This window comes from Diceros bicornis, chromosome 11 (genome assembly GCF_020826845.1).
Source record: "Diceros bicornis minor isolate mBicDic1 chromosome 11, mDicBic1.mat.cur, whole genome shotgun sequence".
Taxonomy (NCBI): Eukaryota; Metazoa; Chordata; class Mammalia; order Perissodactyla; family Rhinocerotidae; genus Diceros; species Diceros bicornis.
In genome coordinates, this window is record NC_080750.1 from 8,087,059 (window position 1) to 8,111,046 (window position 23,988).

Genomic DNA, 23,988 nt, shown 5'->3' on the forward strand with positions numbered 1-23,988 from the left:
TGATGAGTCAGTCCATAGTATGGCAAATGACTGATTATAATCTGCTTTAGTCTTCACAGTAATATTTAATCCTTTTTCTTTTCTTGTCAGTTGTAATCATTACTTTAAAAATTAGAGAGACCATTGCTTGAAGTTGAATCCTACGCTTCCAAAAGCTAGTGGAAGATTTTTCCTTCTTGTTTTACTAGGACGGCTTTACGCCTCTAGCTGTGGCACTCCAGCAAGGACACAACCAGGCAGTGGCCATCCTTTTAGAGAATGACACCAAAGGGAAAGTGAGGCTGCCAGCTCTGCATATTGCAGCTAGGAAAGATGACACCAAATCTGCCGCACTCCTGCTTCAGAACGATCACAATGCTGACGTACAATCCAAGGTAAAAGCTGAACACACTGTGGAGAGGAACTCTTCGCTGCCAGACTCCTGGGGGATGATAAAGAAGTAGGCCATGGTGATAATGCAAAATTACTTCTGGTCATCAAAAGAGAAAAATTTCTTTCAGAGGTATTTCAGAAAGAAGGGGATTGTCTGTTGGGTACGGTAACCAAAAAAAAATTAAAGATAATTTTCTTTAAAAGATGAGATTCAGCTTTTTAGAAATCTGCTTATTTATTCTATTTATAGTCAAAAATAATAGAAACAGAATTAGAAAGATAAAATTGTATTGTATTGTATTACGAATGTCTTTTCTCAGTAGAATGCATTTTGGCATGTTGGAACAGTGTATCCAATTGCTGCGAGCAGATTGTTTCCTTCATTTTGCACTGTGTAATATCTTCCCTCTTTTTCCCATACAACACTGCTTCAGATGATGGTGAATAGGACAACCGAGGTACAGTATTGTGGTTATACCAAAATATACCTTATTTTATTTATTTTAGTTTTTTCCCCAATTAGAATAAATGCTCACTAATTCATACTAATGATTGGAACTTCCATTTTTAGAAAATTAATTTGGAAACTTTTCCCATAATTAAAGCAAATGGATAATTCAAAAAAATTTAAGGTAACATATATTTGAAACATTATTTAATCATTGAAACTATTTAAATAGCTTATTAGGGTAGAGCATGAAATGAAACTTCCTTAATATATATTTTACTGAGTGAACTTTACAGTTAGCTTTTTGCCAGTGAGAGATGTGACCTACTTCTCTTAATGAGAATTCTTAGGTTAGAGTTTATCAAAGTGAAATCTAAAGAGATGTCTCTGTCACTGGTTTAATCCTTTTATCTCACAGTTGCCTTTTTTTCCTGTATGTTTTTTTTTATTGACGTAGTATGTAATCAATAATGATATTGAGCATATCATGAGTAAAGCATTTGCTTTTATCTTGCTGAGTCTTACAATACTCGTCGTGAAATCGTCTATTTTCCACATACCAGGATAAGTCACATTGGTCAAGAAGAAGATTCAGTTCAGAAGCCTCTCAGGATAGTGTGTGTGTGTGTGTGTGTGCGTGTGTGTTTAGTGGTCTCTCCTTGACCATTGCTACTGAGACACATTAACACAAATACTGTTGAAAGTGTATTATAAAAATTAACCAATATTCAGAGGCAAGTGACTGTTAATGTAGGTTAATTTTCACTTTGTTGAGGGGACTTCTAGACTAACATCTCATATAATCACTGGGTTGTGGACCTGCGGGGGTTTTGAGCATTCACACTTAGTATTTACTGAGAGTAGTGTATTTCTAAAACTAATATCTTGTTTATTAACAAATTTACCCATTGAGATGTGAATATATGTGAATTATTCATATCATTTCTTCTGTTCTATAACTGTGCATGGAACTTAGGTCAGAGATAAAAAAAAAAAAGGCCCAACTGCTTGGAGAAATTGCTCAAGACTGGAACCATACAAATCGATATCTTAATTACTGATTTTAATACCTTTAATTTTTAGGTGATTTTTGGTGATTAAGATACATCTTTGAAAGCAGTATTGGCTTTCCACGTTGTGTTGAAAGCAGTAGTTTGGGTAGATTGGTACTGAATTAGAAATATTTTTTTGAGGACAACAGAGTAACAAAGAAGGGAAAGCCCTCCACTGACCATCCTGTAGAAAGGTGCCCTGAGCCTCTGCCTCCACATTCATCAGTGGGGAGCTCCTCTCAGGGGTTTATACCAGTGTCATGTTGATCCAGGAGTCACAGCCTGAGGCAGCACCAGCATGCTCAATGAGGCTGTGTCAGACCATAAGTTAGTTTATTTTTGCAAATGAGAAAAATAATATTATTATGTTTGAATAATTTGAACATGATTCACCAGCAATCCTTAAGTTTTCCTGAAATTAAATTGTGACTTGAATAACAGACGCACATTCAGGATGTGTCTGGGTGACAGGAAATATCAAGATAAAAATGAAAAACATCCAGTCAATTATTTCCTAAAATATAAAAATTTGACGTTTTATAAGATAACAGCAAGGCTGTAGACTGATTTTTCCCTCCACGTGACATGAATGTTTGGCATCCTGTAGGAACAAAATGAAAACATCTTGACCACAAGTGTGGAATTTGGATCGAAGGTTACTGTTCTTATTTTATGTCTTGCTTCTCTACGGTCAGAAATTATTTGCAGCTAATTTGGCTGTTAGCACAGAGGAATTTCTATTACTTAAGGTGTCTGAATGCTTATTTAGGCCCCTTTTAAAAACAAAATCACCAGAGCCTATGTACCAAGTGATAGAAAAATAATGGTTGTGATTTAGATGATATTTCTTAAAAACAATTTTATGCGCATCAAAGTTCATTTCAAATAAAAGAGAACGATACAAAATAATCTCAGAACTACAAGATTTGATATCCAGTTTTATAGGAACCATCTTTATTGTTCCTATAATCTTTTATTAAGTAATGAAAAGTATAGAGAGCAAGGGTAATACATCTTTGCATACTTTAATGATAAAAGAGTTAATATGCTTCTATTATCAAGTGGCAAAAATTTCTAACTAAATTTTAATCAGAAAAAGAAATGAAAGGAAATGTACTTTTCTTCCATTTAAGGTTTTCAGACTCAGTTTTTAAACATTCTGAGAGTAAACAGTTCTCTAATGCCCCTATAATTGATTTAACCTGCTTATTGTATTTTATATCAATCTTATTTTATTGATCAAATTTGGTTTAATTAACATTCATAATCAGATTCAGCTGAATTTTTTCTTTATTTTATGTTCATATTGATGCCAAGTATATTGTTTAATTTTTGTTGTTTCATTTTTTTTCATTATAACATAGTCTGACTAAAGACAGTTGTTAAAGAGAGTAGAAATATCACCATGACAGTGTTAAATGATGTGAAATGAATTGTACATCCTCTGTGAGAATTTCTCACAATGTTTTCATAGTTCCAAAGATACAATGCCAACCAATGCTGTTTTTCATTAATAAAACTCAAAAAACAAAGACAGTAGTTTTGAGTTTTTCTCTTGAGAAAATATTTTTTATTCATAATTATGTTAATCCTGTGGCTGAAACCTAATGTTTAATCATATTCTGTTTTTCTCTAAAGCTAAACCAACTCAAGAAACATGGTTTTGTATAAACAACAAATCTCATAAATAAATAGGTAATTGGAAATAATGTTGCCAAGAAACGTAGGATATTTATTTACCTGTTTATATATTTAGTTATTTATCACCTCATGGCGCTAAAATTTAAAGAGTCTTATTAAAGCATTTATTATCTGAATTGTATTGCTCACGTATTAGGTAAACAATTATTGTGTGATTTTCTTCACTAATCCAGTGACTGCAACATAGGGAGGTAAAATGCTTTACTGACTGTCAGTTTCTTTGCTTTCCATAGAGTGGTTTTACCCCTTTGCACATTGCCGCCCATTATGGAAATGTCAACGTGGCAACTCTTCTTCTAAACCGGGGAGCTGCTGTGGACTTCACAGCCAGGGTATGGATTAAAATAGTTTCTCATTTTAGATAGCAGTAAATGGGCATTTTACTAAAGTGAAAATGAACACCAATAAAGGTTTTATTTCTTCTTCCTTAACTGGATTTGTGCTGGAGATATTAGATTTTCCATTTTTTCCTTCAAATCACAGGAAGTCATTATGACCCAACAAGTGAACGATAAGAATGTGTAAATTCACATGCACACAAATCATTTGCAGTGGTTAAGGAGGATATTAATTTGGACATCAGTATGAGCAGTTATATCTAAAGATCACACCACGAATCATGAATAAGCAGCTTCAAGTCAATAAATAATTTGTAAACTGTTAAAACATTAAGTATAAAATGTATCAGTACATTTATACAACGTCTTCACAATGATTCTAGGATAGGGCACACAGTTTGACAGGGAATTTTTTTAAATGAATTGAGAATTTGCCTATATAAAGAGTCTTCCCAAATACATAAAAAGACATCATGTTGCATTATGTGTTTAATGGTATGCTTTTATTCGAGAGAATTCACTTACATGGTAAATATAAAACTCAGTATACTTAATATGAATCATTAAATGCAATATTTGAATATTTGCAAAATTATGACATACGAAAAATTAGGTACATGTCCTTGCCATAATGATGACATGTGATAGCCAATAAAATAAATAAATATAATACGTTCTATTTTTAAGCATAGGCAACCTTAAGATCCCAGATTCTTTAAGTGCATGGGTGTTATAGAAAGAAAGATAGACTTTGGACTTGGGCTCAATCCTAGATAGAATCTGAAATTCTGTGTCTATTATGCAAAAGTGCCCCCTTTGTCTCTTGACTGGAATGTGTACATTCAATACCTATGTTGTAGTTATTGACTAACTTATATAATTTCATTCCATTTTTCATTCCCTACCCATAGTGCTCTGTGGTTTGTGTGCTTTTTTGTTCCTTAAATACTGAAGACATTGAGACCTTAGAAACCTTGCATCCAATTACCACATAGGTCACAACCTCCGTTGTGCCCTCTAACACAAAGTCTTCACGATCATGCCCTGTCTTAGCCAACATGCTCTTGTTTGGTCTTTCCATGATATAGAATGGAATCACTCCTCTACATGTGGCTTCCAAAAGGGGGAACACAAACATGGTGAAGCTCTTACTGGATCGTGGTGGTCAGATCGATGCCAAAACTAGGGTGAGTGTCTCTGTTCTTTCAATTTCCTATCATTATTATTTCTTGTATTCTTTTAGCAGACAGCTTAAAATACCAGCCCCTAAACATAGGCAATGCAGGGGGCCAGCCAGGTGGCGTAGTAGTTAAGTTTGCATGCTCCGCTTTGGCGGCCTGGGGTTCGCAGGTTCGGGTCCCGGGCACAGACCTACGCACCGCTTATCAAGCCATGCTGTGGCAGGCGTCCCACATGTAAAGTAGAGGGAGATGGGCACAGATTTTAGCCCAGCGCCAATCTTCCTCAGCAAAAAGAGGGGGATTGGCAACAGATGTTAGCTCAGGGCTAATCTTCCTCACCAAAAGAAAACAAAAAACAAAAAACATAGGCAATGCATTTTCAAGGAAATTGCTTTCTTGGATTTGATTGAAACCTCATATAGTATTTAAAGGTTTCACATTGTAAAGTGAAATTATTATTTGCTCATAAGTTCCTGGAGAAACAGAACGCTAGGCCCTCAATGAGATGGTTTTTCAAATCCTTGCTTATTGATTTTCTGAGAACAAAGATCAAAGATTGAACTTAACACAACTGTCGTGTGGTTAGTTGTAAATATCAAGAACCCAAACTCATCAGTATACATTAAGCTATGAGAGTGTGGCTTTTACATAAAATATTTTAATACCTGTTGAAAATCTTTTGCTTTTAACTTCTCAATTCCCAAATCATTTTTCTTAAGTGGTTATGCTATACTGAGCTGAGCAGGAAATCTGCTATCTTGCTTATGGAAAAAAGGCACACAGTTATTATGTTACGTTTTACTCATGTCAACTTGGTAAGAGGCAGTGCCCTTCATTCATTTCAATCTTGTTAAGTAAAATATAGTTCTGGGTTTTTAGGCACTCCCAACAAATAGATAATAAGATAGGCAGGAGAATACAGCTGTTAAAAGTGCAGCCTCTGAAGGCAGATGACCTGATTTCAAATCCTACTTCTGCTACTTCCTAGCTGTGTCATGTTGGCAGTTTACTTATCTTCTCTGAACTTAGGCTAATAACAGTACCTACCTCATAGGTTGTGTAAGAATTAACTCTCAGGTATTATTTATCGTTTTTTTTAAAGTGGGGTGGGTAAATTACTTGATTACAAATAACTTGTGATTATGTTACTGAAATTATGTGCAATTACTTGCTAAAACATTAAACTAGCACTTAAATATTAGTTCTCCGGAATGGATTTGGTTAATTATACCAAGACTTGGGTAGACTTCAGCAAAACTATAACATTCTTATAATATGAAAATTTTGAAATATATGGTGTAAGAAGTCTATGAAGATGGTAGATAGACTATATCCCTTGTGATATTTTATCTTCACTTTCTTTAGTTCTGAGACTTTATGTTCTCATAGTCCAAGGAATAAGAATCAGATCTAGTTCCCTTGCAAATCTTGAGGCTAGCAAATATTTTTGTTTAATAAACCTTATCATCTTCTAGAAACTACACTAGTCCCAGACTATATATTCTGGCTTTTAATGACCACAGGAAATGTTGCTTTCTTAATCTCATTTCTCTAAGACACTTGTTCCTGAGCACCTGTGTCATATTATCATATGGGAGTTCTGGAGTGGTTTGCTTTGTCTGTCAAGATCTTTGTTGTGGTGTCCAGTGTCTTTGCATCGGAGAAACCATTAGTGGTTTCTACCCTCTGCTTTGTTGGCATGCCTTTTCCCTTGCTATGCTGTAGGTATGCAGAATCTGGAACAATTATGCACAATGCTGCATGATTTGCTTGTTTGTTCTTTAAAGGAAAGAGTTTAGTACCTTTTCCTTTAAGTACATTACTAATGTACTTAATATCCCCCTTTACAATTACTTTTCTGTTTCTATTGAGACTCTCTAACAATTGCGAGTACCAGTGGAAAGACAGCACTTTGTAAATGCAAAATATTATCTTAGTGTCTTAAGGATTCACATTGCTCTTACTAATGCTTTTCTGGAGTATTCATTCATTATTGAGGCAATTGGTTTTGTTCTTATTAATGACCACAATATTTGCTAGTTCTTTAAAAGATGCTCTCATTTGCACGGCCTACATACATTTGCTTATACAATTTAAAATTCTAGCTCCAAACAGGCATTGTATTTTCATAAGAAGAGTACTAAGAAGTGGAGACATATGGATTCTTTTGCTAGCTCTGCCATTGACTCATTATCCTTCAGCAAGTTGACAATTAAATGTAAGCCTTGGTTTCTTCTGTGAAGGGACTTTTTGGACTTTATTTCATCCAGTGCAGCCTTTAGATACAGCAAATAAGTTGAATTTCATTCAAGAATTTATAAAGCAAAAATAGATTTTCTAATTGTATACATCATGTGGACATTCTGTTCATTCCTTCCTTAAACAGAGAGTTATTGAGTTCTCTTTGGTGCTGTGACCCCTAGAGATAGAACAGTTAACAAGGCAGACTAGGTCCCTATACTCAGAGATGCAAGTCAACAGTACCCAAGGGATCAGATTAGCAGAGTGCTGGTAAAAGTGTAATAATCGGTTCTCCAAAAAAAAAAAAAAAAAGCCCTGATTTGTAGCCTTTGCCTTAGCTGATTTCCATGGTGTAAATACTTCCATACCATCACGGCCAATCAGAGCTACCAATGTGGTATAACTGAATGCGGAATTGGGAAAAGATGTGCAGAAAATTGGCTCTTACCAGTTTGTGCGAGCTGGGTCCAGCACACCCCAGGGTGAGGTACAATATCGATTGGTGGCATTGAGCTTTTCCCCCCATAAGTTAAAATACTTCCTCATCTCTAAGGAGCAGGATTTTAAAAGCAGTTAGGTTCTTTCAATTCTGTCTATAACTAAAAGACTTATATCTTTCTCACCAAAGGCAATATCAAGTAGGAGGTAAGTAGTCAAAACAAGATCTGTGGTCTGGCATTGAGAGACCAGTTCTGGAGTTATAATATTTGATGACTAAAACAAAGGAATATGGTTTGCTTTTTCTTTTGTCTTTTGAAATATATTTTAAAATAGAAAAATGTTATATTTGTTTTTGACTATCTTTTTAGGTAGTACAATAGAGCTTCTATATATGGAATTAAAAATAATGTAAATATTATTCTTTCTTTTTTTTTATTAGAGAGGTCTCAATTTCCCCTCCCAATCAGATTAGTCATAAACATTCTGAATTTGGTATATTCTGTCAAGAATTTTATTTGATCTTCTCATTATTTTTCTCATTTATAAGGTTTTCATTATCTGGAGAAAAGGAAGATATATAGAGGCTTTGGGGTAATTAAAAATAATCTTATGCAGAGTTTCTCCACACTTTTGCCAGCACTTTGTCATTCAGTGGGACATTTTGCATCTCATTGGCATTCTCCTCATTGACTAGGATCTAGTGTGAAACGCTGAGACATTTTCACCAGAGCCCTGGTTTTCTGGTATCTGAAAGACCTCATTTTATCACTAAAACAGAAACTTTGTAGCTGATTAAAATTGATATTATTAATTTAGGTTTTATTAAGGGCATTTTTCTTTTTTATTTTGAAACTTATTTATTATTTCAATGTGGAGATACTCCATATAAGGATTATGGTTAAAATATTGAAACACATGTTTCAATGCAAACAATAAAAGTGTATGGAAAACATTAAAGGATAATGCATGAAAAACAATACGTCGGAAGAAGAGATCACGCTTGCTACTTGTTACTGGAAGTAATAAAGTAAAAACAATAGTGATTACCGCTTGTCACAAGCATGTATTCTAAGCACCCTGCTAAGTACCATACAAACATCATCTTATTTCATCTTCCTAACAACTTATGTAGTATGTATGATTTTCTTGTTGAGAAAATATGGAGGTCTTCATTTGAGAAATGAGACTACCAGAGGGAGAAATGAGTTTCAGAGGAGTTGTGTAACTTGACCTAGGACACACAGCTTAGTAATTAGCAGAGCCTATGTTAATCTACAGACTTCAGGGTGCTGGAAGAACAGTCTGAGCAGAGAGAGAGGAAAGGAAAAGATAAGGAAAGAAATGGTTGTAAGAAGCTGATGCTGTGGGTTACTAGCCAGATAAATGGTGTCCCTCTAATGTTGAGTGATCTTTCCTTTTAAGAATTAGCAACATCATGGTGTGATATGAACTGATTCTAGTGAAGAAAAAAAGAGAACATGGGGAAAAGGACTTTGGAGGGGAAAAAAAAAACATGACATTCAAACACAGCCTTAAGAATTTAAGTAAAAACAGAAAAAAGATAACGAACAGATCATCACCCCTAAGAGCAAAGGAAAAAAAATTTTAAATAAAAAAGTGCTTGAATACAAAACCTTGATAGAAATTTTTTTGGCAATAACGAGATACTGTACTTTGTAGAAAATATCCAAAATCTCAGATTGTGCATGTTGGGCAACTTGGATTTGATATAATTCACACATTCTTTATAAGGGCAGATAAATTGCATCAGTAAAATGTAAGATTTAGAACCAATTTAGTCCTTACTGTTCCCTGATATTTTTGTGGGTTTACTAAACGTTCTCCGTATTTTTCTATCGGTATTCTGAGAGTATTTTGGAGGTTTCAACATGATTACACAATGAATATTTCATGTAATCCGTAGGAAACAATACCTTTTGTAAAAATGATTTAAGGCAGCATCTCCTCATATTTCAAACAAGGCTATAAGTTAAACAGGGTAAGAAATATCATCCCCATTTTCTGTATCATGAAGCTGGGTCTCAGAGAGATTCCTCCCTGGTGGCTAGTCTGAGACTCACCCCAGGGCTTTCTGATTCCAGATCCCACACCCCATTGCACGTAATGCCCACATTCGCAGTGTTGGATTTCTCAAACTCTAGATCTCAACAAAGCCCCCACTAAGACTCTGTTTGAGAAATGAGCCCATATCTAATTGTTGTATAACTTATATAGCCACTAATGCTCTGTAGTTGCACTACAAGGTACCGTTATGAAGATATGAAAGCACGATCATTTTAATCGCTTTGCCTGCTGTTTCTTTTTTAAGCTCCTCTCTGGTAAACTTTAAAATAACTTGGCATCTCAATTACAGTAGTTAAATACTTTTTTTCTGGAAAGGCAGTTTTTTCATGCTAATCCCCACATACCACAAGTGTAAGGTCTCTTTTGGTTACTTGGTCTCTTAATACTAGCCAAATAGATTTAACACAGCAGGGAATCATTATCAGTCAATGTCCTAGCTGAAAACAGATGGCATACTCAAATTTGATAATTTGGATTGAGATTATTAAAGGGCCTATTTATAACATTGTGGGGAGACTGAAGGGACGGCACAAGGGATGGTGCAGTATCCCTTGGGCTGGTAGCAGCCAGGCTCCTTACCAACCCCAGACTGAAAAGGTGAGTAGAGTGGTTACCAGAACTTCAAGGGAGAGAATTATATGGAGAAGGCTGCTTTGGCAGGAGCCAGAGAGACAGCCGGAATTAGGAGATCCTTCAGGGAGTTGCTCCCATGTCTTGCTGCGTTTCCCATTGGCCAAACCCAAGCAGAAGCCAGAGGGCAAGGTGGCCCATGAATACAATCTAGAGAGGTGTGTCTGTAGGACATGGATCTGGAGAGGCAAGGCAAGATATCTAGCACGGAAATCCTAGAATGCTGGATCAGGGAGAGTGTTGTAATGTAGATGAATTATATTTGTTAGGAGGAAAGCATTACCCAGAAAGATGGTCCTGGAAACAGAGACATGAAAGATAGGCCATTAGAGTTCTGGAGAAATCAGAAGCTTCTGAAGTCCTCTTAATGGCTCAGCACCCCTCATTTTCTCTGACTGCTACCTATCTCTCAACCTCTTTTCCTATGACAATCTTTATTCTTTTTCCTTAAGCCTGAAAACACTAGTTAATTTATGTACTGAGGATTTCATTTTCTCTGTCACTTCTTGCCCAGTGTTCTTACATTTTGCCTCATGTTTCCCACCCACTCTGTTTTCTGGCCATGCCACCCTAAACACAAATAAAATCCAGAAGACAGAGGACATTTGAGGATTGCTCTGGAATCAGAAACTATCCATGAATGATCTCGGTCAGAGAGTTTTATAAATAACATAACATACAGTTATGCCATAATTTTATTTGATGCAGTTTTAATGCTATTTATTAATAACAAATATCATCGTTGGGAAATAATTATGTAGGTTATAAAATGTTGAAAAATAGGCATGGAAACTGTTAGAAGAAGGTGAAAAAATGACCCTTCCCTTTTATGAGTAGCAGGGTGCATTTCAGGAGACTTTATGACAAAAGTGACAATTCAAGAGAGAACATAAATGGACAAATTAGATTGAGATGAATTTTTAGGTAAAAGTTCTGTAAGGACACCCAACATGAAAACAGTGAACAATCCAATCTTCAGTTGTGGTTCCAAGCAAGTAGGTCTTTCAAGGTCAACAAATGCAATGTACTCTGTTTCTCCATCTTCCTGAATATGCAAACACAGGACCAGCGTCAGACTCTTTTACATTGAACCTCCACGTGGGTTCCCTCTTGCTCTCGCCCTGTCTCTGTTTTGTCCCTGTCTTTCTCTTTCTTTCTCTTGCTCTCTGTCAGGATCTCTCTCTGTCTTGTTTTCGCTCTCACTCTTCTCCTTCTCTATCATTTAATCAATAGCAATGCTATTACTGACCTATTGAGTCACTAGGAGTTCAGGAAACCCTCTCTTTGAGGTAGCAATAGATGCAGTCTTGGTTTTTTAAAAAAGACTTTAACTCAGGCCTAATTCTTTAATTCTTTTGGCAGGATGGGTTGACACCACTTCATTGTGCTGCAAGAAGTGGGCATGACCAAGTGGTAGAACTTCTGCTGGAACGGGGTGCTCCCTTGCTGGCGAGGACTAAGGTGAGTCGTTATGGGTGAGATGGGATCCAAACAACTCTTTAAGCCCCTTTTTTCATCATCTCTATTCTTCTTGGAATCAAAGCATCAGCCAAGCATTTACTAGTTACTCAGTAATTGTGCACTAGTAATGAGGAATGTATATCAAACTGTTTTAAAATTATTTAAAATTAACAAATGAATGCATTAAGATGTATTGAATGCATACCTTCACGTTGTTTCTATATTTTTGCCTGGTATTCTTACTACAGTTGGAAATTTGAATATATTTGTATTATATGTAAATGAGAATATTATATATAAATGAGAATACCTCTTACTTTCCATGAGTCTATATTTTTATGATTCTCTGAGATGACTATAAAATTGTCTTTTAAAGCAGCACAATTAGCAATATAAGATAACTCTTCTAGCTATCCAATCTTTCTCTCTTAGGCAGTGTTAGTAAAAAGAATTACTCACCAGTGGTATTGGTTGATTATAATTGGGATTAGTAGGTGATATGGAAAGCATGAGTTAGGATAGGCCATCTACAAAGAACCATTAAACAAGCAGATTGTTCTCTATGGCACAGTACATCTAGCACTTTTAGTCTCATTTCATCAATATGCTCAACCATGGGGAAAACTCTCGTCCATATAAATAAAAACCACGTGATGAGCTGATTCATTGGAAGTTTTCATTATAAAATGTATTTTAAAAGTTTTATTACTGTACAGTTCCCCATTTTCTAGCTATACGTTGGGTTACCAGAAAATATCCTGAGACAAAAATTGAAGATAATCACACAGAACTATTTAATAGGATCTACAACTACCCTTGAATCCTTCAATACAACAAAAATTCAGACAAAGGACACTTACATTTTCTCCCTGTTTCAATCCCCCAACCAGGGTTGGTATCAACTGATGTTATTTTGAGGGTAAGCTGAGAAAAATAAGGCAGCCGATACGACAAATATTTTTCAATTTATATTATATTTTAACTGAATACTTAATTGAAATTATTTGGAGAAAAAAACAGCCCAGACACTTAAAATATGTGTGAATGAACTCAGTCTTTAAAGATGTGCCCTACAGGCCATGAAAAGGTGGCTTCAAATCATATGCATTATTTTCGTTCTCTTACCTAAACTGTGAGTGTTGGAGAGATCTGCCTTTAAAATGTGACATTTTGGGCTGGGAAATGCAGAGATAATTGTGGAATGTTTTGTTGAGGAAACTGATTGAAATTTAAAATGGAAATAAAATTTCACCAGTCATGTTACAACAAATGAAAAGCCTCTATCAAATTGAGGCTAGCCAGATATGTTCTTCCACGAACTATAAAATAATCTTGTCTACAGAGTTTGCCTGTAATTGTCATGTCACTAATGGAGACCATGGATTCCCTTTATGGAATTTTTTTAATGGCCTTCTTGTGAAATCAAATATTCATATGTAAGGATCCAGCATAAAGTGTCTGTGACTGCATGATTACATTCATTCCTTCATCCATGCATCCAGTTATCATAGTAATTAGCTACAAGGTGCAAGGCAGTGTTCTGATCACTAAGGGATTATCAAATAATATACTGCCTATACCTTTAAGGAATTCAGAATTTAGTGGGTAAGAAAGATAAGGAGATAATTACTACAAGTAGAGCTATGTACAGGGTAAAGAACACAGAGTAGATGAACTAACCAGGTTGGTGAGGTGACACCACTAGCCTGAGTGGAAGAGGCATCTAATGCCAGGCTATTCTCCCTCCTCCTCCATAAAAACTCCCAGTTTTGAATCATCCATTATTCCTCCTTGAAGCAAATATTCATCTATCTAGTTGTCACTCCCCCTCATTCTTTGAAAATTCTAGTTCTCAGCAAACTGACTCTTCTCTACAGCCCCTATTCTAGTTCATGATGACTTTAATGATCTTGGCCAGAGCAGTAGACAATCCTTCTAGTTGGCCTCTCAGTTTGGTAACTGTCGACCCTCTGTAATTTCTGTGTCTCACCTCCCACTCTCCAACCACCCCCTTCTATGTTTCGGCTAACTCTCTCCAGAACCCCCACTCCAGAAGTTCATTCATTCTGCTGGGTCCATCAGTCATTGTCTCACTGTCCTTCATTCATCTTATGCCCTCACCTCTGCCCAGCACAAATTCCATAGTTATTCATACCACTCCCAACATATTCATACTCACTTGCTACGTTTCACCCTGATTAAATCCAACTCACATTCTTGCAGCTGAATGTGGTGGGAGACAACACCTATCCACACTGCCTGAGCTCACTTTAAATTCACCATCCCTAACCTCAGATCGGCCTTAATCTGCCAGACAGTCATGGTATATTTCCCAGGTCTGTTCACTCTCGCTCCCTGCTCCTGACCATTCTGTGCTTTTTCTTTTTTCTCCAAACTTCGTAGACTTCTTTCCTTGTCCTCACTTCCCACAACACTGAGAAAGTGGAAGCAATCAGAAGAGCGTTTCTACAGACTCCGACCTTCCTATCTCCCCAATGACATGAATCAGAGCCCATATCGTCCATGTTCTCCCCTATTGCTGTCATCTGACACAATTGTTTACTCCTCCCCTCTCAGAACTTTCCTTATTTGCCTTCTGGGACATTCTATGCTTCTGGCTTTCCTTCTGTTTTTATAGCTGTCACTTCTCAGTCTTTTCTAGTAGTTCCTCCTCACTCTCAGGTCTCCGAATGTTAGAACTTCCAGAACTCACTCTGTGTCTTTGTCTGTCTGACTCACTCACTCACAAATCTCATCTAGTCTCATCTTTCAGTACTGCCTATATGCTGATGACACACAAATGCGTATCTCCAGAATCCCGAATGTAGATGTCAACTCACCAACTGCTTAGATGTCTACTGAGCATCTCAAATTAGTAAGTTCAAAGCTTGGGCCCTGATATTTTCCCCACACCTATTCGTAATCCGCTTGTAGTCTCTCTTACCTCAAACAATGGCCATACCATTCTTTCAGTTTCTCAGACCAAATGCCTCATGTAGTGCTAGACTCTTCTTTTCCTCTCTCTCTCCACATCCTGTCACCAAGCCTTGCCACCTCTTGCTTCAAATTATATGACTAAGTCAGCAACTTCTCAACAGTCCCATTACCACCACCCTGGTCCAGAGTGCCATCAGTCTTACCTGGATGACTGTGAGAGGCCCTAATTGGCCTCCCTTCTTCTCTCTTAACCCCCTTAGTCTATTCTCAACACAACAGCCAGAGTAATCTTATTGTCTTAACCCTCCAGCAGCACCCCATCTCACTCAGAGTAAAAGTCAAAGCCCCTGCTCTGACTTGGGGGTCTCCTACCTCTGAATTCCTCTCCTTATACACCCCCCTCATCACTTGCCTTCAGCCACAATCTCCTCTCTACTGTTAATGAGTCATGCCAGTTGTGGTCGCAACATAACATGTTTGCACTTGCTTCTCGTCCACCTCAAATGCTCTCCACCCAAATCAACAGCATGAGCTCTCTTACTGTCATCATGTCTTTCATCAAAACTCACCTTCTCAGTGAGGCCGGTTCTGGCCACTCTATCTAGAATGAGCGCATGTACACCATCTCCCTTGGCCATCCTATGCTTTGGTTTTCTTCTTGACACTGATGGCCTTCTAAGGTACTGTGCATTTTCATCTTGCTCTTTCTGAATTGTCTGCCCACCACACTAGGATGGAAGCTCCCTGAGGACAGGGGCTTCCTGCCATCATGTTCCCTGCTGTCTCCTCAGCACCTGAACAGGGCTGAGTAGGCACTCAGTTAATATTTGTAAAATGAACAAAGAATTAAATGGTGAAGACTTTATTTTCTACATAATCTTTAAGTGGATACAAAAGCATTAAAGATTGATAGAATATCAAAGAAACGTGCAACACACCGGTCCAAACATGGCCACGGCCTGAATTTCTTCTACACTTTGCTCTTTATGCTGTCTTCCCCCAGTGCATAAATACCTTCTCATCAACCTGCTCTTGTTTGCCAAGTTCATTTTATGGATTTCTAAATATAAAAGCAATAGTTATGAATAAATAGTATTTTAAAAACAAAGAAAAATATATTAATAATTTTAAAATCACATACCCACCCAGAAGCCACCACAAGTAAGATTTTGATATATTTGATTTTAGCTGTCCCTCATTGTTGAAATCACCTTCCTTCTTGAGAGTATTCAGCCTTGGGCCTATTCCAGCTTCTTTTCCAAACACAGTTTCTGCTTCTGTGAATGTAATGACTGCTAAACTGGATACTTGGTCAACAATTATTTTCCAGTAAACATATTTGCATTGACTATTAAGAAAAGACAATAGTCCACTCTGTTTAATGGACAAATGTTTTCTAGTTTAGTTTCTTTCCTAATTTTACATATTTTTTCCTGTAAGCTTATTTATTTATCTTTAACAAATGAGAATCTTACCCAGACTGATAATTATCAGTGAATTACCCTGCTATCTTGTGTTTCTGCTGGTGAACTTCTCTGAGAGTTAAGGCTGAAGCTGTTTGGGGCAGTATCAATGATGATAAATTTAGATCATCCTCAAAATTTAAAAGTTGGGAGGTCATTGACACATGGTCTACATTTGCCTCACGCTTTTCTAGCTTTCTGACTGCTTTCTCCAAGTCCAGTTCAGGTCTCATGATAGAAAAAAGGGACCATAGAATTTCAGAGCAGCATGGATCTAGGAGATGATCAAAGTCCTTTCTCTCCCTGATCCACCCACCTTCGCCTCCCTCATCCACCTCCTCTTCTATTTAGAAGTAAAGAAATTCATATGGAGAGATGAACTGAATATAGATTTCTGTGTATGGAATTGGATACAGATAATTTAAGCATCAGCTATCACTTGTTTTTGTATATCTAATATTGCCCTAATAATTGTGAGAGCCAACTGAATTGCCACATATACTATGTATTCATTCATGAAAGACATACTAATTTGTTTTTTGCTTAAGAATAGCATAATTATGAAATTAAATATTCTCTTAGCTTCCCTTTATGCCAAACATCATCTGCTATATATTTAGATGTCAAACGAAAATTACTTTTTCCCCTGCTACCAACTGTGCCAGAGATTAAGAATTGACGTTGTTGTGTTTCAGACCCTGGAAGTAATGCCTAAAATGTGGACTTGGTTTTGTTTTGTTTTGATGCGCAGAACGGGCTGTCTCCGCTTCACATGGCTGCACAGGGGGACCACGTGGAATGTGTGAAGCACCTGTTACAGCACAAGGCGCCCGTTGATGATGTCACCCTAGACTACCTGACGGCCCTCCACGTTGCTGCACACTGTGGCCACTACCGTGTAACCAAACTCCTTCTGGACAAGAGAGCCAATCCGAACGCCAGAGCCCTGGTAAACTTGGCCCAGTCCACATTAACTGAATATAGATTAAGACGAGCAAACCCACATTGATTGACCAATGGTGCAGACACCAGCCACGTATGGTTACAGATGTGTAGTTAATTCTGCTAAGTTTGTCACCTTCCACAGCTGCCTGCCTACTTCATGCCTTCACAGTTTGCTATTAAATGTTGGTGAGCAAGGATAGATTTGAGAGAACACCAAGGTAATATTTCCATAACTAGCGAGCTGCAGATAGATATGAAACCTCTGGAGTGATAAGCAATTTTAAATGGAAAATAGACCTTGAAAAAGAGGAAATTATAAAATAAGTTCTAGACACCTCTATATAGAGTCAGAATAAAAGTGTGAAAAAGTTGAACTTTATTAATCTCTTTTTGAAAAAAAAAAAGGGGGGGTTTTGAAAGTGGTAAGTAGATTTGCCTACGTTAAGATCATTAAAATGGAAGGCTGTGAAGCGTCACTTGGAGATTCTCCTTATTGACCTGATTACCCAGCCCTGGGCTCACACAAGCGTTATGCTTAGCATCTTCTTGCTCCCGGAAGCATTTTACAGAAACCATTGCAGGAACTGCTCAGATCTGCAAGAGGCTGCCCCTAGAGCAGCTTCTTTGTCTCCCAAGGTGTAATATTGAATAAATCTTCCTCGCTTCACTGATAGTCTAACAATAATCACTGGAAATATTAGGCATGTACTAATTTATGCCTCTTGCTTCCTAATTCCCGAACTAAAAGCAAATCCTTTTTTCCTATATATTTACATGGTTTATGTCTGTTAAATTAGTCTTCAGACAATATTTAAGATGTGAGAATGTTGTTAGAATTATCAAATATTATATCTTATTTTTATTAGAAATGTTCCATTGGAATCAATTTATTCCTAATTGCTTGGGAAGCAAATTAGGTGAGAGTTATGTGCAATTATGTGAGGATATTTATTTTCTCATAAGGAGGAAAATAATCATTTTCAGTTGGGCAGTGGTCAGTAAGCTTATAAAATATCACAGTCTAATAATTATAATCTTTAAGCACTGCATATACATGTAGCTGTTTATATCTGGCTTATCACATAGCTCATAAACGGGAAATGACTTAACAAACATTGCGAAGATATTAAGTCATTAGGTTAAGTACGACCATATGCTTTCCTGAGAACTGCTAGTGTAGAAAAATACTGACTGATGATCAGACCCCGTTGGGACATGCAAACTTGTTAACTGGCAGACTAGATATAACTATTCTCTGTATAGGGGTCATTCTTCACATAAAAATATAATATTTAAATATAACACATAGGATTAAACATGGGGCTATTTAACAAACTTTTAGTAATTTCCCCCAATTCCTACATGTTAGCCTAGCTTGGAAAGTTAGAAAGGGCCTTAAAAACTTCTCCACTTTGCTTTGCCTCTGAGAGCTATCTCCTGTTATTCCAGAAATTCTCCATACTTTTCTTGAAAATATTCAGGAACTTAATAATCATTTCTTTATAAAATAAAATGTATCTAATTGGCAATTATTATAAAAATTTTTAATATAAGAAATATAACTTTTGGATATAAATTATTATCAACATAATGATTTCTGATAATATACAACCCCTTATAAAAAGTTTTTAATATATGACATATAACTTTTGGATATAAAAAATTATCAACATAAATAATGATTTCTGCTAATTTACAACACCTTCTCCCTGAAGAAAATGGTAGCAAAATTGAAATTTTTATTACAGAGGCAGTCATGTTGTTAGGTTTTTGAAGTAAAACAGATAAACGTTTCTTATGCTCTAAGAAATGGCCCTTCATCAGAAAAATATATGCTTATCTTGGACACGTCTTCTAGCCATTTCATAACCTGACCAATATGTATACTTTAAAACATCTTAGAACTTTTAAAGTATAGTCGCCCCTCTATTTTTCCTTCTTTAAAGAGTAGACCCATGTAGTTTTTTTATTTTTGTTTTCTCTGTAACCCCCCAAACAGAATTATATGCAGGTCTACCATATATAAGCAAAGTTTGCTGCCTACAGGGACACACCACCACTTTTCTATCCAAATTCCAACACCCACAGCATTTGAAGAAATGGTAACATTGCGTGACGATGTAACATTATTGCCTGCAATGCACCAGCATGGAGTTGTGTGAGAATCGTTTCTGCATGTCTTCAACTAACTTGATTGTCTTTTGCACAGAACGGTTTTACTCCACTGCACATTGCCTGCAAGAAAAACCGCATCAAAGTCATGGAACTGCTGGTGAAATATGGGGCTTCAATCCAGGCTATCACAGAGGTAGAAAAATGTTTCAGCTTGTCACGAAACATTCCTTCTCTTACTCCTCCTTTCCCTTCCTTTCACCCATCTTCTGTCCTCTTCACTCAAGTTGTATCTATCTGAAGAAGCCCAAAGCCCCCATCGTGCAGAGGAGTAAAACTGCTGTTGCTTTGTTCCGCAGTCTGGCCTCACACCAATACATGTGGCTGCCTTCATGGGCCACTTGAACATTGTCCTCCTTCTGCTGCAGAACGGAGCCTCTCCAGATGTCACTAACATTGTGAGTATGGCTGGGGTCAGAATAACCGCAGGGAGAGAGAGTGAGAGAAGCAAGTGTGGGAGTGTGCAGGGGCGTGTGTGCATGTCATCAGAGGCAGTGGCCGAGCTTCTAGGAGAGAGCCCGTGATAACATTATTGAAGTAACTGCTAGAACTTCGTGGAGAAGAAACTCAGTAGGATAAGAAGTGTGTTAGAACGTAAAAGGGACGCTGTGGAGCACGACCGTTTTAGCTTCCTGGTGCACATGGATTGAACATGCATCTTAAATACATTTATTAAAACAAAATACACTTTAAAAGCTCCTCTGAACATAAATGAGTGACTGGTTGGAATAAAATCTTCAGGGCTCCCTCTAGTTGCTTGAGTGAATTTTATTCCAGGTAATTTTGGTTAAAATATCAAGTCAGTACCATAATCAATCATATCAAATGATTAACCAGAGATAGACCAATATTAGGAATTTTTACTTGATATCAAATTCTCCTTCCTTCAATTACATGGATTTTTCATTTTCTAACCTTACACTGATTTTTCATTTTGATTTGATTTTGTTTGCTAGAGTGGAGTCCTCTCTTACCTGAAATACTTATACCATTGCAACTTTTTCATGTATCCTGCAATGAATGTTGGTCTCCAGACAACTTTCATTCTGCCAATAAATACTGGATATCCCAGAATTCTTCTACTTAATCTAGATTAGGATTTTTACTTCCAATTCCTTTATATTTCTCTCATTTCCTTGGAGTCTGCCCCTTTAAACTTTGATCATTAAATGCAAATTTTCTCCTGAGCTAGAGAACTTGCTCTGCACAAGATGCAGTCATGTATTTGAAGCTCAACAGAGACCATTGGAATATTGAGATTTTTTAAAAGTATGCAACAGAATAACTCTCCCCAAATAAACATTATTAAAATGAATCATATTTTCAAAAGCAATTGATTGACTATTGTTGCTAATTTTTGGTATCTCATTCCATTTGAGTTGTGCAACAGAATGTTCAATTTCACTTTTTATTTGTATTCCCTCTCATATTCTCATTTCTTTGTATTTTACATGCAGTTTCTATGCTGAAGTTTCTGATGCATGGACAAAATCCATGTGAAATAAATTTATTTGATTTTAAATATTATTTAATACTCTCTATTCATATTAATCACAATTAGAGCATAAAACCATTAAAGAATAGAAATATAGTCTATGTTTGTAAGTTTCCCTAATTATAGCTTATTGGTCCTAAAGTAATAGTATTGTATGCTAATCTTTAATTACTCCATTAAGGATAAGAGTGATTTTACAACATGTCAATTTGAGTTTAATTTCTAGTCACTTCTTAGAACTTAAAAAAAATCATCATCCTTTTTCTGTTCAGAGATGACCACCACCCATCTTTGAATTGAAATCTGTACAAACCAGTAACTTTTGTACTGGTACTCTGTATACTTTCCTACTGTACTATATTTTCCTTATTTGCATTTCAATGCCTACAGGATCACAGAAGCAATGGTGATACTATGTTAAATTATGTTACCATGTTATAATAATAACATATACAAGTATATTCTATGCAATGATTGATTGAAATCCCCTAGGGTAGTCTTTCTGAGGGGAGATTGTTTTCAAAATCATCAAAGAAAATACACATGAAATGGTTGTATGATTCTGTGGCTACTCTTAATTTCCTTCTTAACGGACCAATTCCAAATCATTTGATGGTTATGAATTTACTCCATATTGATATGCTTCCCTCTGCAAAATAAAATAAAATAAAATGTTATATAGGCTACATGTAAATTTTGAAATAAAAATAAATAAAACATTAATTAAAACACTAAAAATGTTGACATCCTTTAGGCTCTTTAAGACTCCCAAATTTGGCAATTGCTCTATTAAACTTTAACTTCTACCAGTTGGTCATATAAGTTCTTCATTTCGTTTAATCTTCTCATTCGTCCATTACATACTCTTTCCCTTCAGCCCTCTCCAGACAAAGACTTGAGAGGCACCTGCCACTGTAATCCTCTCCTCAACATGTTTCCTAGTTGTTTTTGTTTGTTTATTTTTATTTTTGTATGATGTATCCTTCAGGAAGCAAACACCATATATATAGGGTTGCCATATAAAATACAGGACTCCCAGTTAAATTTCAGTTTCAGATAAACAATGAATAATTGTTTTTAGTATAAGTATATCCTATGTAATAGTTGAGACATACTTATACTAAAATAATTATTAGCTGTTTGTCTGGAATTCAAATTTAACTGGCCATCCTGTATTTTAATTTGCTAAATCTGGCAACCCTACATTTAGAGGAATACAACTTTCTCTAGCAGTGGGATGCCTGTGAACTTGTGTATTCTCAAAACATGAGGAAATAGCATCTGGATCCAAAACTCTTTGCAGGTTGATTAAGAGACAGTGTGAATACGACTGCCTGCTTGCTGTGTCAGAGTTGGTCATTTCCTGACCCCAAAGTACCCCACCCTTGGAGCCTTTGTGTGTTGCCTGAAATCATGTTGCATTTTTGAATGCAATGCTGTCTGTTGTGCTTTGATGCTTTCCAACTGATGCAGCCAAAGTGGAAGTCAATGTATCTGTTGGCAGAGTCAGTTTTAACAACTGAGAAGAGGGGCATGAAACTTAGTACCTGCTTTGGACATGAGCATACCCATTCTCTTGCCAGTCTTGTTTTTGTCTCAAAGTTCACTCCAAGTGTAAGGTGTACCAATAACTCAATCATGTGCAGATATTATTATTGCAAAGTTCCCTTTCCAGAGAGCTCACAAATGTACTTTAAAACCTAGAAAGCTAAACTGCCAGTTGTAATACATCCATAATCCAAAGTATTTATTGACAACCATGGGAGTAGAAAACCAAGCACTTTGGGGACTATCCAGAGTACAGTGTGGGTATTACCAAAGTTTCTCTTCTTACAGCAAATCAATGGATTCATGGCTAAGTTCACACTTCATATTATGTTTAAGGATTTCCCCAATCCTTAAAGTTAATTAGCTTAAGATAAGGAAAACAAGGGTGTTGAATAAGATGAGGCGCCCAACAATCAAGAAATGGAAGTTATTGATTAAAATAATATTTACCTTCTTTCATTTTCTTATTTATATTTCTGTATAAATAAGGGTAATATAAATATAAAAGAGTAAGAGCAATTTACAATAAAAGTCAATTACCCCAGAGCCATTAAATAAGAATTCAACAAGACCATTGTTTTAAGGTCAAGAGACTATGTGTGTATATATAACTTTTCTTTGAATATAATGTTTAATACTTTAGATTAGGTTTTATATCTAACTCATCAATTTCAATTGTGTAAACACCATAAAAATAACTTATTTAAATATAAAATAAGGGTATTGGAAATATTAAAACTATTAATGGAAACACTTTACATTTTGAAAACCCCTTATTAATAAAGCTGGCTTGTAAAGTAAATATATAAATTCATCATTGAGTAGGTACTCCCGAGGTCTCTTTGACTTAACTTCTTGTAGGGAAATTTATTTTTGTCTTTATTTCTATCAAAATTAGTAAAACTTCTATACTTTTATAAGACTTAAAAATGAGTAAAGATGAGGGGTTTTTTGTGTTTTTTTTAATAGTTAGAAGATCTTAGCTTCGTCTATTTAGAGGCAGGTTTTAAGTGACATAGAAAACAAGTTAGGAATCATGGTTGTCCACAGAGGAAAAATCTTGCCATACATCGAAAGTCTGAAGACGAATATTGCTATTCCAATAATATGTTATTTTATTAAACAACATACTCCAGATACGTTTACTTTCCAAAGTCAAAATATGTCATCAGAAAAGAAGGCTATTAGAGGATAAATGAATCATCCACAAAAAAGAGAAATTTAGAGTAGATGTCCAGTTTAATGCTTTCAAAATGAAATCATTTGAAATGAATTTCTCATAACTTCATAAGGAATGAGTCTCTGAATACTGGGAAAAAATGAACTGTGAGCTATGTACCAAACTAAAGTTCATCTCAAATCTTCTAGATTTAAGGGTTTGTTGTGCAAGGAATCAGAAGAAATTGTTCACTGGAATTTGTCAGAATTATCCAATTACCACAACCAACTTTAAGATAATTTAGTTTATTTGGAATGGT

The 23,988-nt window shown here is 36.1% G+C and overlaps 1 protein-coding gene across 18 annotated transcripts in view; it reads left to right on the top strand.

Moving 5' to 3' along the window:
* ANK2 (ankyrin 2) overlaps positions 1-23,988 on the top strand; it is a 617,273-nt gene that overhangs the window by 482,881 nt on the left and 110,404 nt on the right. For all 18 annotated transcript variants that reach the window (XM_058549938.1, XM_058549940.1, XM_058549939.1 and 15 more), the window contains 7 exons: positions 189-374; positions 3,807-3,905; positions 5,000-5,098; positions 11,852-11,950; positions 17,102-17,299; positions 19,505-19,603; positions 19,767-19,865. In XM_058549938.1, the coding sequence (XP_058405921.1) occupies positions 189-374; positions 3,807-3,905; positions 5,000-5,098; positions 11,852-11,950; positions 17,102-17,299; positions 19,505-19,603; positions 19,767-19,865 (879 nt within the window). The remainder of the gene's footprint in view (positions 1-188; positions 375-3,806; positions 3,906-4,999; positions 5,099-11,851; positions 11,951-17,101; positions 17,300-19,504; positions 19,604-19,766; positions 19,866-23,988) is intronic.